General features: G+C 38.5%; 1 protein-coding gene across 1 annotated transcript; it reads right to left on the reverse strand.

Annotated features, from left to right (window-relative positions):
• Window positions 1-324: 324 nt before the first annotated feature.
• EXOC1L (exocyst complex component 1 like) lies at window positions 325-16925 on the reverse strand. The gene is made up of 3 exons (XM_059153982.1): window positions 16588-16925; window positions 7145-7275; window positions 325-668 (listed from the first exon to the last, which is right to left on the reverse strand). Exons 1-3 carry the CDS (start codon window positions 16706-16708, stop codon window positions 402-404), a joined length of 519 nt encoding a protein of 172 aa, XP_059009965.1. The 5' UTR covers window positions 16709-16925; the 3' UTR covers window positions 325-401.
• Window positions 16926-19333: the final 2408 nt, after the last annotated feature.

Genomic DNA, 19333 nt, shown 5'->3' on the forward strand with positions numbered 1-19333 from the left:
TGAACACGGGTGTCTTTCCATTTGTTCAGGCCTTTCAAGATACTTCTTGATACCTTTTAGCAGAATACAAAGGGGGGCAAAACCATCCAGCTCCTTCCAAAGTTACTAAGAAACGCAAAAGGAAAAGTCCCAAATGTTGAATGATTGCATCAAAACAAATTTAAGTGCATTCAAAAAGCGTGAGTGCTGTGAAGTGTGTAAACCTGGTGATTCACAGACCTGTACCCCTGGGGATAAAAATATATGTTTATAAAAAATAAAAAAATCTTAAAAAAAAGCATCATTTTATTTTTATATAAATAAGAGTTACTGATGAAGGGAAAAAACAAAATCACAACTATTGATATTTACCTAGGGAACCATTTTCATAGAACACTGATGGAGGAATATGGGATACATCTTCAGAGTGGAAGGGGACACAAGGACAAGCACACTAGATTGAAAGCATAAAAGCATATTCTCATAAGAACCAAGCAATCCTTGTTGTTGGAGGACCAAATGGAATCATCATTAATGTAAGTAGAATCAAAGTTCACAATCTGTAAGTCCTTCTTAAGATAGGCATGATTCAGCTTATTTACAGTTCGAGCAAAGGCATATTTAGAAGCACAGCTGTATGCTTCCAAGCTGTATACTTTCTTGAAATGCAGATCAAAAAATGGATTGTCCTAGAAGAAAAAGAGAGGCATGATTTAGCTTGTAGCCAGGAAAGTAGCTAGATTTCCTGGGGATTCTCTCATATTCTCTTACATATGCTTATTGATCCTAAAGTGTCAGTATCAAACATATTCCTGAAATCTACAAATGAGCTTTCCAAAGCTATCTGGTTTAAACATATTGCTTCTAAAGAGAACAATAATACGGAAGATTATTTTCAGAAGCCTCTGTGATTTTTCAATGATTCAAATAAAACATGTCTCAAGATGCGTGGTTACCAAGTCTTCCCACAGTAGTAAGTTTGAGAGGATAAGTATGCGTGGAAGAAGAGAATAACCCCCCTTACAGACTTTGGGAAAGGGGAAAAGATTTCTCCTTTCCTTTATTAGAAGATTGGCTCCTTGTGCTATTCCAGTGGTAGAAGCAGGTAATATAAGATGGCAAGATTCATTTTGCCATGCTACAGATCACCAGCTTGCTGACTTTGAAGTTAATAGCAAGGAATTATCTTTGAAGTTAATAGCTGGGATCATTAAATCATTTGACTGAAACTGTCAAATTACTTAAGACTGCCTCTATTGATCGCTCCTGGCTGCTGCTATACATCTAGTGGAGGTGTTCTGAGAAAAAGTGGACACCGAACCTCATCTAGGTCCTATATGTTAAAATAATCATTGCTGTTACTAGGAGCAGTAACAACAATGCCTTGCAATTATAAAATGCTTTTCCATTACAAAATGCTTCCACATTCATTAACTGTCTAACTCCTAACTCTTTTTGAGGTCAGAGGTTTTGAATTATTTATCTCTGTGTTCTTAGTGCTTATCCGTGGCAACTACTAAGTTCTCAACAAATGTGTGTTGAACTGATCAGAAGTAGTCCTATAAAAAGACAGGAGGAGTAAATGTTGCCCTAAATGACAAGGAGGTAGAGAGAGACCAAACCAGACTATTAATAATTTGTTACCATGTAGTGTATAAACATTATACAGAAATAGCTTATGCATTTGCAATTTCTCTTTTAAATAAGAAAATTCTTGCAGGAGGCAGGAGAAAGAACATGAGTTTTGAAGTTAGATAATGATTTCAAATCTCTGATGTAACCATGGGCAGAGTACTTACCTGAACTGGCCTTCAGTTTTCTCCTCATTTTAGAAAAGGTTACTATGAAATTTACATGAGATTAATTATAAAAACTGCATGTGTAGAGTGTAATAAATAATAGCTCTTTCCCCCCCTAATCTTCCCCCATAGATTGTGATACTAGTATAAATGCTACTTTGCTTCCTACCATTAAATTAAAAAAAAAAAAACAATGCTTTCAAAAAAGATTGTACAAAAATGATGTGATTTTTAAACACAGTGTTCCCTTGAGCCACACCTTGCAAAAAGTTTCCTGGCTGTCATAATTTCAGCTTGAAAGACACTTCTGCAGGAAATCCCAGTAAAAGGAAATCACGCCCCTTCCATCACCATACTAATCATGCTCTTTATATAGTTTTCTCACCAGAACATTTGTTCCTTATCCTGTAGATAATCTGTTATGCCTTTGAGATACTCAGAGATTACTTTTCTCCTTTAGCCTGAAGCCCGAGGAGACATGCACACGGAACACAAGTACCTCCCTCCCTCTCTTTCTCTTTCTTCTCTTGTTCTTTCTTCCCATAGAACCCTAGAGCTAGAAGGGGATCTCATGGATCACTCAGTGACCTCCTGTTTATGGCTGGGATGATAGTTTCCAGAGAGGTGGAGCCCAGGTCGCACATGTAGTTGTTGGCAGAGTCAGGATAAGAACCAAGATCTCAATCAACCCAGCCCAATGTTTTGTTACACCACCCGTCCTCCTGGTATACCACATCACTCTCCAAATCCCCAGTCCTTTTGATTTATGCTTTATAGATTGACTTCAATTTCAATTCCATTTCACTTTAAAGTTGACAGCTCTCTGGCTCAAAACTGTTCTATTTAAAACCGTATCGTTGTTGTTGAGAAAAATATAACAATGCTGACTTCTGAGGATTCAATTCCAAAAGAGAGGAGACATAGAAATTCCCAGAATATCTGGGATATTTTCATTTCATCCACAGAAAGCAAATCTTTGAAAGAAATGCTCTTTGAATATGATAAGGTGTTTTTTTTTTTTTCCTGGCAGTTTAGTATTTTAGGTCCTAAAATTTTGGGTGATAAAATTAGAAATACTCAAGTTTTCTTTTGTGTCTAGTTCATGATGATCTTCCATGGGAAAGGGAAGAGTCAACAAAGTTGGGATGGAATCAAGGCCAGGAAGGTAAGGAAAAAATAGACCATAGCAGGCTGTTTCCAGGGAATCTACATTGACAGCCTTGCTGAATACAACCTCAGGCACTGACCAAGCTTGTAGAAAATCATTATGACACCAGTAATATTTGAGAACTTGAGAGAAAAATAAGAAGAGAATAATGGCCCAAAAAAGAGACAGGGATGGTTAAGTCATGAAACTAGATCAGTGAACTTGACATCAATTTCTTTTTAAAATTTTTTTTTTATTTTTAAAGATTTTTATTTATTTATTGAGAGAGAGAGGCAGTGAGAGAGAGCATGAGCGAAGAGAAGGTCAGAGGGAGAAGCAGACTCCCCATGGAGCTGGGAGCCTGATGCGGGCCTCGATCCTGAGACTCCGGGATCATGACCTGAGCCAAAGGCAGTTAAATGTTTTTAATTTATTAAACAGCACAGTAAGAGAGAGCATGAGAGAGACCATGAGTAGGGGGTGGAGGGGGGAGAGGAAGAAAGGGAGAGAGAATCTTAAGGAGGCTCCACACCCAGTGCAGAGCCTGATGCAGGGCTCAATCTCACATCCTGAGATCATGACCTGAGCTGAAATCAAGAGTCAGATGCTTAACCAACTGAGCTACCCAGGAGGCCCTTGAAATTGATTTCTGATAAAATTCAATGCAGTATAGAAATTTTGACAAGTACATGAAAGTGTAAAGAAGAAATAATAATTTAAAAATATGTAATCCTGGGGCACCTGGGTGGCTCAGTGGGTTAAGCCTCTGTCTTCAGCTCTGGTCATGATCTCAGGGTCCTGGGATCAAGCCGCACATTGGGCTCTCTGCTCAGTAGGGAGCCTGCTTCCCAACCCCACCCCTACCCCGCCTGCCTCTCTGCCTACTTGCGATCTCTCTGTGTCAAATAAATAAATGAAATCTTTAAAAAAATATGAAATCCCATCACACAGAGGTAATTGTTGTTAAAATACTTATTTCTTTCATCTATACATATACATGTGTAAATATGTATACCTGTATGTATTTTTTGTAATTGAATTTAAGTTTCAGATATTAGTTTTCAATAATATGAAATATTCTAAATATGCAAAATGAGATAATAGCAAAGAAAAACTTTGTATTTGGCTGACTTTTAAAAAACTCATTAAAATTTGGCTCAGATGGTTGGGCGTCTGCCTTCGGCTCAGGTCCTGGTCTCCAGGTACTGGGATGGAGTCCCACATTAGGCTCTCTGCTCAGCAAGGAGTCTGCTTCTCCCTCTCTGTCTGCCTCTCCCCCTACTTGTATTCTCATTCTCTCTCTCTCAGGTGAATGGATAAAATCTTTAAAACAAACAAACAAACAAACAAAAAAAGCTTATTAAGTGGTGAACAACTGTGTTCTGAGACATTCTTGCAGAAGCATGATTTTTAATGACATGTGACATTTCATCATATAGATATGCAGTAATAATTATTTCCTAAGTGTCTAAAACTTTAAGTTGAATATATTATCAGAAAAATGTTATGTAAGTACAGGAAAAAAAAAAAAAAAAGCAATGATATCCAGCATGCTTTGGCCAAGAAGTTATGCCAAACATACCAAATTTTTAAATAGGATTGATTCCTAGGTGATGTCAAGATAATGGCAGATAGCATATATTGATTTCAGTAAAGATCATAATGGCAAAATTCAGTCATTCAGACTAGATAATTAAGTAAATAAGTAAGTAAGGTAGAATTAAGTGCTTATGTCTGTCCATTTTACCACTGTATCTTCAGAGCCTAGCACAATTTGGTATACCACAAATTCTAAAAGAATGAATGAATAAATGAATGAATATACGAACTTGTAGAGATGTTAAACAAGCAGTCCAAAGAAGGCAAATTAATAGATTTCTGGGCAAAGTCCAACTCCATCACTGAATAGCTTTATGACCTTGAGCAAGTCAATTAATCTCTTTGAGTTCCGTTTTCCTTATCTGTAAATTGGAAGCAATAACAGAATCTAATTCTATAGGGTTTTGTGATGATTATGTGAAATTATATATGAAAAGAGCTTCATGTGGTTCCTGGCATCTGATAAGAGTTCACTAAATGTGAGATGGTATCAGGGAGAGAGGTGTTATAAGTGGTGGTAATAGTAACCTAATAATTACCTGGAGGTTACCCAAATGGCATTTAGCTCTGCCTGCTTCATCATTTTTATTATTGATTTGAATCAAGTCCTACATGTTGTGTTCATTGAATCTGCATCATAATACAGTGAATATTAAAAAAAAATCAGGTGTTAAAAGATTTGATAGGTGAGAATAATAGACCAAACTAAGAATACGGTATTCACAAGGATTAAGAACAAATGCACTGCCATGAATAAAACTGGAGGGGGTTATGCTAAGTGAAATAAGTCAGGCAGAGGAAGACAATTATAATATGGTTTCACTCATATGTGGAACATAAGGGAAAGTGTGGAGGACCACAGGGGAAGAGAGAGAAAACTGAATGGGAAGAAATCAGAGAGGGAGACAAATCATGAGAGACTCTGGACTCCAGGAAGCAAACTGAGGGTTACGGAAGGAAGGGGCGGGTGGGGGGATGGGGTCACCAGGTGATGGGCATTAAGGAGGGCACATGTGGTGATGAGCACTAGGTGTTAATCACAACGAATGAATCGTTCAACACTACATAAAAAATGAATGATATATCTTGGCTAATTGAACATAATAATAAAAAAAGAATAAAAAAGCTTAAATTGATCCAACAAAACCACCAACACTTATTGAATGCTTACTATCTACAAGGCAGAAGACTACGATAAAAGATGAAAAGTCACGGTCTCAGTTTTTTAGGGGGTTTCCATCCAGAAGAGAGACAGAGTAAGCCAACAATTGCAGTTTGTAGAATTATGTCTGTAACTGACATGCAAAATGCAATGGGGGTTTGGGGGAAGGAAAACATGAGTACGACTTTATCCAATGGGGAATCTGGGAATGGGGTGAGAGATGGAGGTGACTGGGCATTTTAAACCTCAAGAATCAGTAGTTAAGCACTGTGGATTTACATAGTTTAAGGGGGAATGACCAGAAATAAAGGAGCCAGATCACCAAAAGCCCTAATTTCAATTTTATTCTATGTAAGTAGAGGCTATGGCAGATCAGGTTAAATGGTAATTCAGGCACAAAAGACCCGCGGTTTCAGGTAAGTGTTTAATAGAAAAAAAGAATTTAGATCATAGGAAATACAAACTGGTCACACTAATTCTAAACGATTGTATTTAATTCTGAAAAGCTGGAGCATTCCAGGGGAGAGAAAACGGTGGAGGGAGAGTGTTGAAGCAACGTCATCAGCAAGAAATCACAACAAATCTACTCCCTCTTAACACTTGTATTGTTCCACCATATTACCTTCTTTGATCTTCATATGAAAGTTATTTAAAGAATGAAATGGGTACATTTAGCCTAGAAAAGTGAAAAATTGAGGGAACATTATAATCATCTTCAAATATTGAAAAGCCTGCTATGTGAAAGGAGGATTGGATTTTTCCTAAATCGCTCTGAACGGCAAAACCAGGACTGATGGGTAGGTGTTAGGAGTGAAGTAAATTTTTGGTTAAACATAGCAGGAAATTTAAAAATAAAATATGGTGATTCAGAAGTTGAATGGACTTCCTCACATGATAAGGAGTTCCCCATCAGTGGATGAGTTCAAGAGAAGACTGAGAAAATCACGTGGTAAGTGGTCATGTGGAGACATTTGCATATACAACCTCTCCCCTTCCCCCCCCCCCCCCCCCCCCCGCTTTCAACTCTAAGGTTGTAGGATTTCCAAGAGTTACTGGTTTTTCTGGAGGTTCAAGTGGTTAAGGAACAGCAGTTTGAAGAAGATGAGGAAGAATTCCCAAAATTTAATGGAGGACCTTGGGGTGGGGAGAGGGTGACGGTGGAAGCATCATATAAAGTTTTAGGATTGACTGGTATATCATGTTTAACCTGTTAAGACCCCCTTGAGAAAGATGCTTTTAAATTTAAAAGACAAAAATTCAAACTTCAGCTCAGAAAAACGGAACAACAACAACAAAAAAATCCAGAGGATTATCCCAGCAGAAAAACCCACAGCACTTAAGAACACTATGTCATCTTAACATTTAGTATATGCCAAGAATAATACAAAGTAGGATATTGAACATAAAGATTTCTAGCATATTGATCCCACATCTCCCTTGCAAAACATTAACACTTACGGTATCTGCTTCTTTTCCATCAATCATCTGCAGATCGTTCAAAGACCACTTTTTTGTTACTTCATATTTTTCATCTAAACCTATTCTGTAGTGTTTCACCATAATTATTTTTACTTCTTCATTTTTGGTCACTGGAGGGCAGAAAAACATTTAGTTTACATAAACTCTTAGAAGGTAATAAATTATTCATCAAGTTATACTTTTTACACTTTTCAGTATTTATGTATCTCCTTTTCCTAGAATCAAGTTTGAGGCTTCATTATATCTGTACCCCACTGATGAACCCTGATGTATCTGAAGCTTCATGAGTACGCCCCCTAATTTGCTCCATATGTTAACTTACTTACATACTGCCGTGGTAAGGTCTGTCAGATGGAGCACTGAGCTATGTGCTTTCAGCTATGAGCTTTGTGGTGGAGAATGGGGTTCGACTCATGGCAGGAAATAAGAGCGTTAGCATACAGTCAGTGCCAAAGTATTTACCAGAACAAATTGGAATTTTAATTTATGACAATATGGAAAATGAGTTCAGGAAAGCAAACAGTTTGCTCACACAGCAACATAGTGTCGAAGAGTGACCATACGAATACTCTGCATGCTTTCTTTTAAAGTCGCTGTGAGATTTTTGATGTAGAAGTGCTTGGATTGCAGCTGCTGTTGGCCTGTTTGGTATTGTTTGAGATTTTTAAATCTTCTTTAGAATGTCTCCAAATTTTAGCATTCAAAGTGTGCCATCAAGACAAAAAGCTTTAGTACTATACCTTAAAAAGCATGCGAAAAATCATTGCTTATTTGATGTGAACAAAATGAGGGAAATAATTTCCTGGACTTAAAATCTTTGGTCTCATCTGAACACATCAGAAGAATCAACATTTGATGTTGGAGCTCCTAGATTGAAAATGATCAATGAATTAATAAAGAAGTATTTACTGAGAATCTGCTATTTACCTGATAGAGCTATTACAGATGCCAAAAGGGATACAAGTGTGAGACATGGTCCCTGCCTTCTAGAAACTATGGGTTTGTTGAAGAGACTATTCTAACACGAAATACATAATGATGGTATATAATGGTATATAGGTATATTATAAAGAGGTCGGGGTGGGAATTGAATATCTGAAAGCTTCTTTCAAGATGGATGATGTCACTTCGAGAGTTGCAAACTGGTTCTGTCCCCTAAGAGTGAGGTTGGAATTTGTCTTTAAGGAACTTTCTTTTGGTTCTGGAAAGTGCTACTTTGGCATATCCTCTTGGTTAAGAAGATATAAAGCAATACATGATAATATAATCATAATGCTAGATAAAAATGTGCAGCAGACAATATGTTCAACGGGAGTCCCGAGGAGGGAGAGGTTCAGGATAGTTAAGGAAGGGATTCTGGGAGAAAAAGAATTTTAGTATATGTGCTGCCGAAGCGAGCACGGGAGAAAAAGAATTTTAGAAAGGATTTAAATCAGTCCTATTTGGGAAGGCAGGGGTGATACTGAAAGCATCTCTAGGTGAAGGACAGCATGAGGAAAAGGATGACAATAGAAGCTGAACCTCACCAATAGAATTAGAGCAGGTGGACTGGATAGACTGGTTGGAGAGAGGATAGGGCAGGCAAGAGGGCGAACTAGGTTGAGAGAAATTTGTGAAAATGTTTTGAAACCTCTGGATTTGAAAAGGGATAGAAACCACTGAGGACTTGTGCTCTCTGAATCCTCCCTCCGGTGGAAAGGATGGGATTCTGGTCTGGACAGTGAAGGCTCCAGAATCAGGCCTGGTGAAGGGAATAATTAACCTAGGAAGGTGCAAGTGAGACTGAATTAAGGCAGCCAGTTCTCAGTGACTTCAGTCCTTTACAGGTTGACAATCTAAGAAGGCTCTTCATCAGGTGTTCAGTGAAAGCTCATGCAGTAATACCTACTCAATAAGTCTCTTTCCTCCTTGGAGCAGGGGCTAGTACAGAGGTGCCCTGTTAAAGGAGTATTTTTCTGGGAGCAGTGGAGCACACAATACATTGGAGAAGAACAGAAAGGCTTAGTGGGCTCTGGCTTTAGACAGTATGGATTCAAATCATGATACCACTTTGTACAGTGTGGTCTGAGTAAACTACTTTATGTCCAGAGAGACTAAACCTCCATTCAGTCAAGTTGTAAAGCAAGATCAGAGTTCTACAAACTCAAACTCATGGCATGTAGAGGCTAAAGATAAAGTATACAAGTGAGGTAGGATAGTGACTGTTTTTCAGTAAATGGTAAAGTATTGTGTTTTGTTCTAAAAGGCTGTTTGTAAACTAGGCACAGTATGCGGGCAGTGTAATAGATGTGGCAGATCTAAGTAAGATTTCAAATGAGGCATTGACAACATTGGATGGAAACCTAAACAGGAGAGTACAGATAGTGAGCTGCTTGGGCAGAATAATGAGTTTAGTTTTTGACATTCACAGAAGGTGTCCATAAGGAATCTCAGAAGAGAAGGAGAATGAAGTTTGTAGTTTAGGGGTGGAGATAGGGGCTTGGGATTTTTCTGTGTGGACAGATTTCCAAGACCAAGTTTATAGGGAAAAGAGCAGAAGAAAGAGGTGAGACAGAACAGAGAAGAAAAAGGTATCAGTAGAGAGGTTTGAGAAGGTGCCATGGGAAGAGACAAGCCCAATAATGCGATGCTGTGGAAATCAAGAGGACAGAGGATTTAAAAAATTGGAGACAATCCCATGAAGTCACTTTGTTGGGTAAAGCAGAATTCAGACCTGGCACTGAATCTGACTTGGGAAATATCATTGATTTCTTTCCTGAGGTCAGTTTCTCGGGAATGGTGAGAGCAGAACAATTTGCAGAAGACTCCTTCATGCATGAACTGTTACTGAGTACATACTGTGTGCCAGTTCCTGGATTAGGTAGGATTAAAACAAGAAATAGGGGGAGAATAAAGGCTATGATTTAGATCACATATTCCAAGAGTTTGGAAGAGGAAGGATCGTGTATTCTGGGGGATGAAGGGAGTGATTGAAGAGTATGTCCTGAGACGACCCGGAAATGAAGATTTCAAGTAGGTATCAACAAACTGGCTCAGAGTCTGTGAGCCTCCCAAAACTGGTGGGTTTCTCTGTACATTTCTCTGTACATTTCTCCAGCTCTATGAAAGGTCTATTTCCATTGGTCTGGATGTTAGCTTTGGGAAGAGGAAAAGATTAGAAAGGAAACCTTTAGGATGGCATGTTGAAGTGGAGGCAGAGTTGATGCTTGTGGATTTACTGAAGACAAGATCTTGGAGGCAGTTCCTTCCACCAGGAGGCATCTGTGTCTGCTCAGGCAAAGGCTCTACCTTAGGAAAAAGGACAATGTTCTTTTTCTGGCTTACTGTCTCACTCGCTACTTAGGGTGCGGGAGAGGGTGGGTGTGGGGAGAAATAACTGAATAGTATGTGAAAATGTAATTTAAGGCAAATTGTACTGCCTCATCTACATGTTCTGATAGTTGGCTGATTGCCTGTAGGCCTACCAATTCATTTCATTAATTTGATAAATATTTGAGTTCCCCTTTTGTATAGGGCCCTGTGGCAGGCATGAAAACAATAAATTTCCATAAGGCACCATTCTTGCTCTCACAGAGCTCAGGAAGCTCTGAAAGAACACTTGTGAATGAGGGAAGCACAGACAGGGTAATAGAGGAAAATGAGAAGGGACATTGGGCAACTGGTGGGGTTAGGGAGAGCTTCTTGAAGAGGGTCACCTGAGTTGTAAAGGGCAGTGGGAGTTGGCAGAATAAAGAAAGGAGCAGAGGGACTTCTGGAACAGCATGTGTACAAAAGCATGAAGTACCTGACTCTTTTGAGTCATGTTAGATATTTGGTATTGTTGGCATGAAGTATGCAGGTGGATAGGTGGTAAGAACCAGGGAAAGCAGAAGGTAGTTCTTCAAGGGTCTGGAATGCTAGGCTTAGGAGTTGAAATGCTCTCCGAAAAGCTGTGTGTGTGTGTGTGTGTGTGTGTGTGTGTGTGTGTGTGTGTAGGGGTCTTGAGAGAAGGGTTGTTGCTGAAGGATTTTAAGTGATAGGCTGAGCTTTAAATTCTAGAACATTTTCTTGAGCAGTTCTATAAAGGATGGAAAGAGACATTAAGGAGAGAGGACCTACCAGTTATCAAGTTTTATCAAGTTTTCTTACATTAATAGTTACTGTCTCACATTAATGGTTGCTGTCTCACTAATACCAAACTAAGAAAACAAACACACTTTAAAAGGCAACCATTTGAGGCAATGATGCAGCACAGACACAGTGCAGACTCTTCAATTTGGCAAAAGTAGCCTCCTCTGGAGTCAAGGAGGCTCCAAGAATTGTCTATAGCCAAGAGTCAAAGAAGTCTACTCATGCTGGAGCAGACCCAATCCCTAATTTCCATGCTTGGGATCTGCTTACAGCTGAAATTAAATGGCCATATCCACATTAATGCAGTGGCAAAGTGGAAACTTACCACATTGTCTTAAAACAGAAATGTGTTTATATAGTCCACGTGTTAGAGAGTTGGTTTCAGTAACATCAGAGGTGTCATTATATAGCTATGACTTAGTGAGTAATATCTATAGACTAAGGGAACTTCAAAATAACCTGCTCCAATATTACTAGTTTAGTTAGCATTTTTAGAATTATGAGCTTAACTTCACACCAACCATTTATTTTCACTTTTAATTACATTACATTAATAACTGTCTCTATTGCCATGATAAAACAGTCACTGTAATTCATAAGACTAAATGGAAAGAAGGTTGACTAATTGAGCCAATACAATTTTGCCGAATGGAGAAAAAAATTAGCTCACAAATAAGCTATACAGAAATGTTTTAAATAAACAAATGGCTGCTATTTTACAATCCTGTGTTACATAATTGTTTTCATCATTGAAATTAAATAGTATGAAAAAACCCACCAAGAGATATCAAAGATAGGAAGTTTCAGTGAAAATGTTTCAGTGTATCAATGATGTCTTGGGGTCATTGAAAATGCTATTATTGATTTCATTTGAAAAGCAATTTTCAAATTGTATTTTTTTCTAGAAATATTTTTATAAAATCAATTTTGGGGCTTACTGAACACTATAGATTGAATGTTTCTGTCCTCTCAAAATTCATTTTTGAAATCCTAACCCCCATGGTGACGTGTTAGGAGGTGGAGACACTGGGAGGTGATGTGGCATTAGTACCTTTATGAAAAGACTCCAGAGAAATCCCTTGCCCTTTCTACCATGTAAGGTTACAGGAAGATGATGGTCTCTGAAGAAGTGGTCTTCACCAGACACTGAGTCTACTGGGGTCATGATCTTGGACTTCTCAGTTTCCAAAATTGAGAAATAATATTTGTTGTTTATAAGGCACCCAGTCTCTAATATTTTGTTTCTTTTTCTTGTTAATGTATTCTTATTTAACACCCTTATTGTTACCATTCTTATTGTAAATGGTTTGACAAAATTGTTAGATTCCCTGGTTCACAAAAATTCTGTTCTGACATTAAAATATAATATATATGGATAATTTATACACACAGTTTTCATAATTCTAGACAATGCCATTTATTTTTAAATTAACATTTATAAATGAAAAATGTTTTTCTAAATACATGAGAATGTTGGGGCTCCTGGGTGGTTCAGTGGTTAAAGCCTCTGCCTTCGGCTCAGGTCATGATCTCAGGATCCTGGGATTGAGTCCCGCATCAGGTTCTCTGATCAGCAGGGAGCCTCCTCCTCCTGTCTCTCTCTGCCTGCCTCTCTGCCTACTTGTGATCTGTCTGTCAAATAAATAAAAAAAAAAATCTTAAAAAAAATAATTGAGAATGCTTAAAATAATCTTTTTCTGAATATGTATATAATTTATATTTATAAAATATATATATTAATTTTAATTATATAGTAAATATAATACATATGTTTAGTGTCTATTTTAATTTTATTATAAATATTTATAGTATATACATTAATACAAATATATTTCAGCATGTTTTCACAGAAAACATATTTTTCTGCACATTTAAAAAATATAACCCTACTTTCTATTTTATTTATTTGGAACATAATTTATCATGTTTGTTTTTCTCCTAGTTAGGCTTTGACAGAAGAAAACTATGTGTAAATGTAGGTGTCATTATTTCCATTTCAGAGATACCAACACTGAGGCCAGAGAGGTTAATTATTTGCCCCAAATTTCACAGCTGGCAGGTGGACAAAGTAGAGTCAGGTTTTATACCATACCTGTCTGATTGCGAGCATCCCAGGGTCCATTCTACCATGCCTTGCTAACTTCCTATTCAGTTATGGTGAATGCTGCATATACTATTTCAAGCCCTTCAGAATTTCTTCAATTCATTTTCACTTATCATTGTACAAGTGACTTATCCCTTTCTAGTACCCGCATAAAATAGGGCTCCTTTGTCTTCTGTAAGAACATGCTGCTTTTAGCTGATAGGGATAATGTTGCTCTAGGCTAGGGGAAGCTTAACTCAAGGAGAAATGACCTTACAAACTCTGAGTTGGAAGGAGGTGCCAGGAAATCCTCAAAGTAAATCCTAGCAAAATACAGAGAAGGAGATTAGGTTTGTGGCATCTGATTCTTTTTGTTTGTTTGTTTGTTTTTTAAAAATTTTATTTATTTATTTGACAGACAAAGATCACAAGTAGGTAGAGAGGCAGGCAGAGAGGAGGAGGAAGCAAGCTCCCCACTGAGCAGAGAGCCCGATGCGGGGCTCGATCCCAGGACTCTGGGATCATGACCCAAGCTGAAAGCAGAGGCTTTAACCCACTGAGCCACCCAGGCGCCCCTATGGCATCTGATTCTTGACATCAATCAGGTGAAGTATCAAGATAACAGTACATCCTGGAGTGCCTGGGTGGCTCAGTGGGTCAAAGCCTCTGCCTTGGGCTTGGGTCATGATCTAGGGTCCTGGGATCGAGCCCCGCAAGCCTGCTTCCCACTTTCTCTCTGCCTGCTTCTCTGCCTACTTGTGATCTTTGTCTGTCAAATAAATAAGTAAATAAATCTTAAAAAAAAAAAAAAGATAACAGTACATCCCAATCATCTGGTTGTGAGACCTCTGCAAAAGACAGATTCGGATTAGATAAGTTGAAAATGTAACTTATCTAAACATTTCTTCTTTAGTTTGAAAAATGCCTGATGGAGTTCAGTTAGTCTTGCCTTCAGTTCTTACAAATTTAGAACTGCTAGACTGTAGGATATAAAGAGAAAATTATAACTATGAGCATCTATTCTGTGAAAGTGGCCAGCATTCAAAATTTGGAGTTACTTGCCTCAATAATTGTGATACGACCTGTTTGATTCACATCATTAGAAATCTTCTGAGTAAAGCGTGATCAAAGATTAAAGACCATCAATCATCACACTGACTTCATTTTCAATTACCATTCTGCCTAAATGTATTTGAAAGGGTCATAAAGAGATGTTACATTTAGTCAAAGTGCTCTCAAACTAATGGATACAATACAGAGAAGAGCTATGAAAAATTGGGAATAATTATGACTTATGATGTTAACTTTTATCTGAAATATCACAATTTTGCTTTCTCTTCACATCTGAGAAGACCTTGTTTTGTTTTGTTGTTGTTTTTGGTTCTTTTTTCCTTCCTTACTTCTTACAAAAGAGAATAATTAAATTTTACTAATGAAAGTGATCATCTATGCTACTTGGTCATTTTCCAGATGAGAAAATTGAACCCTAAAGAGGTTGTTTTCACACGTTATGAATGTTGACCTCTTGACCTTCTGAACCTTGTTAAAAGGATTCAGGTCATTTATAAAAAAAGATAGGAGATAACCCCAGTCTATAGGATCTTCCTTAGAACTCAAGAACAAGAGAAAAAAAGACATTATCCATTTCTGTAAGTTTAATTCTAGGGACCTTTTTTTTCATGTCAGATAGGACAAGTTTAGTTATTTATATGATTAGAGAGAAGAATTAAATTGTATTTGGTAAGTTAGATATACGTATTGTTCAGATATTTTATTTTTATAAGTTTTCTTTAAAAATATTTATATACTAATGTTACATGATAAGTAATTAACTTTATAAAAAGGATCACCATAAGAATAAAATGATTAAATATTAATGTTGGAATAAACATCTTCTTTAATATATTAAGTCAAAATACTTAAAAATACAGTAATTTTGTGGTTAAGATACAATATATTTTCTAAAATTATTTCATTTGACTTTTTTCCACAATTTGATTTATTTCTTTTTCCTGGCCAATTAAGTTTTTTACCTTGTTGATATGCCAAGTCCTCTTACTCTGTATTTATATAGCAACACATGCTAGATAAAGTGTTAGATAAATATTAATATGCCTATTATTGAGTAAATAGTGTTCTTATTAAGAATGATAGAATTTTTAAAAATTCTTAGCACTTTACTGAAAGCTGTTCTACTCTCCCTATAGTACTCCAACTTGACAACTTTAGAGAGTCCTTCTGAGGCAATTATCAGGAAGAAAATTATAATAAGTTGTTTTCTGAAAATGCTGAGGTGTGCCTTAAAAAAGAAAATCCACAATGAATACTGAGAGTTTCTGAGCTCTTTCCTCCTAAGCTCCTGAGAAGTAGTAAAAGGCATAGATTGGGAAAAGGGAATGCTATATATTAAATTCAATAATGGCACAAACATTTCTGGCTCAATTCACAAACATGACAGGTTAGGCAAATCATAATTAAGCGCAAAGCCTATTCCCATGTATGGAAAGTTTTTGTGAATTTTAAGAACATGAGGGAATCTGTATCTGTATCTGTATTTTAGTAAAGTCGTTTAGAGAGCAGAGAATTTAGAGAGCAGATCCTTATCCTTAAAGTTCCATCTTCATGAACTAATTTCTACCATTCAAGTATTGTTTCTGTGAGCACACTTCCTAGAAGAGAAAGAATTTTTAGAGGATCATGTCTCTTTTCAAAATAAGCCCCCAGGAAGTCTAAAAAAGCCTTTAGAAGAAAATCTAAGGTCTTTTTCTCTTTCCTGGCATGAAAAAGGAGCACCTCCTAGTTGTCCAGGCTGGTTGGAAATAGAGCCCTGTAACTCAATTCTCCGGTGTATTTAAAAATATACAGAAAGCTCTCTGTTGAATTTTTAAAAAATGAGCTCTTACACGTTAAGATTGCATACCATGCAAGTAAAATTAAATAAAACATTGGAGACAAAATAATCAAAGCAGGAAAATACATACCTGGCTTCATTCTGAACGATCAACCAAGATATTTCTTACTACGATATCATTTTTCTGTCTTCCATTTTAGCACTGAAAATAAAATCCTGAGGCATCCAAATTCCTAAACTTGGCAGGGTTAAGCTCTATCACCAGAAGATACACGTGCTGTTATTATAGCGGAAAACATGTGCAAACCTGTCCTTTTCATCACCCACGCCTCTGGGAGGTATTTACATTCCGAAGTGATAAGAGAAAGAACAGCTTACCTGACACGCAGAGGTAATACCTGTCCTGGACCGAGAACTCGATTTCAATAAACTCGTACAGATGCTGCGAGAGTGGCTTAAACAGTTTCTTCTCCAAGTCCTCCTTCACCAATGATGACATTTCCTCCACTTGGCCTGATGTCTTGGCTCAAGATCACCCCCGCTCGCCTTTTGCTCCCTAGATTTCCTGCCGGGCTTTGCACCTCCCAGCCCTCGCCGACTTGAACTTCTCACTGGCAGTCAGACCCGGGCTCCGCAGAGCGGTCGGCGCGCGCGGTCAGGCCCCTCACCGCGCTGCGTGCCCAGGGGCAGCGGCCAGAAAGGCGGCGGCAACACCCGCCCCACCGTCACTCCTCCGCATCCAGGCTCAAGGAGGCTGCTCTCTGGAGCTCTCCTGTGGTTTGCTGATGGGGATCACAATTCTGAACACCGGCAGCTCTACTTGTGGAGTCCCTTGGTTATTCTAGTCTCTAGCCTTTTTCCTTTCGCGCCGCTCTGCAGAGGAAGACCACCGCTTCGGCTTGATTCCATTATATAAATCAGCTGTCTGGTTCTATTGATTGGGATCATCTTCCATTAAGAACTTTGCTATCATTGGCCGGAGACAGCTTGCTCGCGACCCTTCCAACAAGTCTCTTGCCTTTCTTCTTTCCCCTCTTGCCACTCATCAGACCTTTGCTTCTGTGAAAGTCAGCACCAATTCCTGGGCCCGAATGATTGTTTAAATGCGCTCCCTTTGATGTTATGCTACTACTCACAAAGAAAAAATGTAGTAGGTATCTACCTGGGCACAGCTTTCTGTTTGTCTCTTGGGAGGGTGAGTCTTCTATCCCCAGGGAGTTTATGATCTGATAGAGAGGAGTGCACCATAATAATTAGCGTGAGTGTTTGAAAGTGATACGTGGCACAAAAGAAAAGGGAACGAATGGAGAAGATATTTGTACCTGAAAAGTATCAGAGGAAGTGCTGTAGGAGAAGGTCTTATCTGGAGCTTGAAGAGTGAGTGAAAAGTATCCAGGTTGGGGGTGGGGGGGCGGGGAGAGGGAAGGAGCCTATTCCACAGACAGACTCTGTGATCCAAAGGCCTTCATCAGAAAGCTCAGAGGGGCCTTTGGGACGAGGGGAAGTAGTCTGTTTTCCTGAGTGGTAGCCTGTGTGAAAAGTAAAAGATAAGACTGGAAAGGTAGCCTAGGGCCAGATCAGAAAGGGCCTTGAATGCCAGATTAACCCTTTGGACTATACTCTGTAGAAGTAGAGAGCCAGTGAAGATTTGGGGGCATTCATTCATTCATTCATTCAACAAATATTTCTCAAGGGTTGACTTTTGTGCCAGGGAATACACAATGAAAAAGACAGGTCAATTCCTTGCTCCTGTAGAGCTTAGAGGGGTAAAGCGAAAATAAAGAAATGAACCAGTGACCATTCAGGACGCGCTCAGCTGCAAGTAACAGAACACGTGACATAAAGTTGTACAGAGGAAAGACTTCAAACTCTCATCATTAAAGGTCTGCGAGGAGACAGTTTCAAGATCAGCTCAGCGCTCATAGATGAGGGTCCTAAGTGCTTTGATTCTTCCAGCCCTCAACTGTTGGCTTTTTGTCCTTAGGCTGTTGTCGTTTAGCTCCAAGGACAGGAAGACAGGGGGTCAGGGATTGGTAACTCTTCTTGATTTCTTTTTATGTCAGAAGCAAACTCTTTCTCAGAAAGCAGCCAGAGACTTCCCTTTATATCGCCCAAACTGGGTCACATGGCCATCCTAGGAAATAAGTATATGTGATTTTTGGTGCCTACCACGGGAAAGGGGATTGTCTAACAAGGAAGAAGAGGCCGGGAATGACCGTCAGCAGTCAGTAAATAGTGTTCCATGGCTTCCATATTAGCTGCTCTAGAGAAAAAAATTAATGGTATGGCTGTGGTTAGGCCAAATTGTGGGGTCCTGGGTGAGACATTTGTCTTTCTGATCCTCAGTTTCCCCCTCTGAAGAATGATCTCTAGGGTCCTTTCCTACTCTAATATCTCCTATTCGGGAGTCTAGTAAAACAATTTGGGTAGAGTACAAGAGAACTAGTGCTATGTTTTCAAATATGGAAATGGAGAAGGTGGGTGCCTGGGTGGTTCTGTTGATTAAGCATCTGACTCTTCGGTTCCGCTTAGGTCATGATCTCAGTTTCGTGAGATTGAGCCCTGCATCAGGCTCTGCACTATGTGTGGAGCCTGCTTAAGATTCTTTGTCTTGTTCTCCCTCTGTCCCTCTCACTCTCTCTCTCCCTTCTCTTAAAAAAAAAAAAAAAAAGAAAGAAAGAAAAAAAAAAGGAGAAGGGGCATGAATAGAAGATATATTGGGATGATAAAATCAACATACCATAGTACTTGATTAGATGTGAAACGTGGAAGGTAGAGGCAATATGACACAGCAGCTTTCCACTTACACTAAGGGAATGAGATAATGGATCCACATCACAAGAGAGAGATTTTCAGAGAAAATATTATTTCCAGCTTTTACACTTGAAAAGTTATTTCCTGGGTGTTTTAGTTCTCTTATGGAGATGTATGACAGAACGCCCATCAACACCATCGTCATTGAAATTTAATGAGATACTTATTTATGTGATTTTTAAAAATGTTTTTCTCTCCTGCCGGACTTAAGTTTTATGAGGTCAGGAACTGTGTTTTTTCTGCTGACCATACAATCAGGCTATGTGATATGCAGTGTCTAGCACAGCCTCAATGTTCTTGCATTCATTTA

This window comes from Mustela lutreola, chromosome 1, assembly GCF_030435805.1.
Source record: "Mustela lutreola isolate mMusLut2 chromosome 1, mMusLut2.pri, whole genome shotgun sequence".
In the NCBI taxonomy this organism is placed as follows: domain Eukaryota; kingdom Metazoa; phylum Chordata; class Mammalia; order Carnivora; family Mustelidae; genus Mustela; species Mustela lutreola.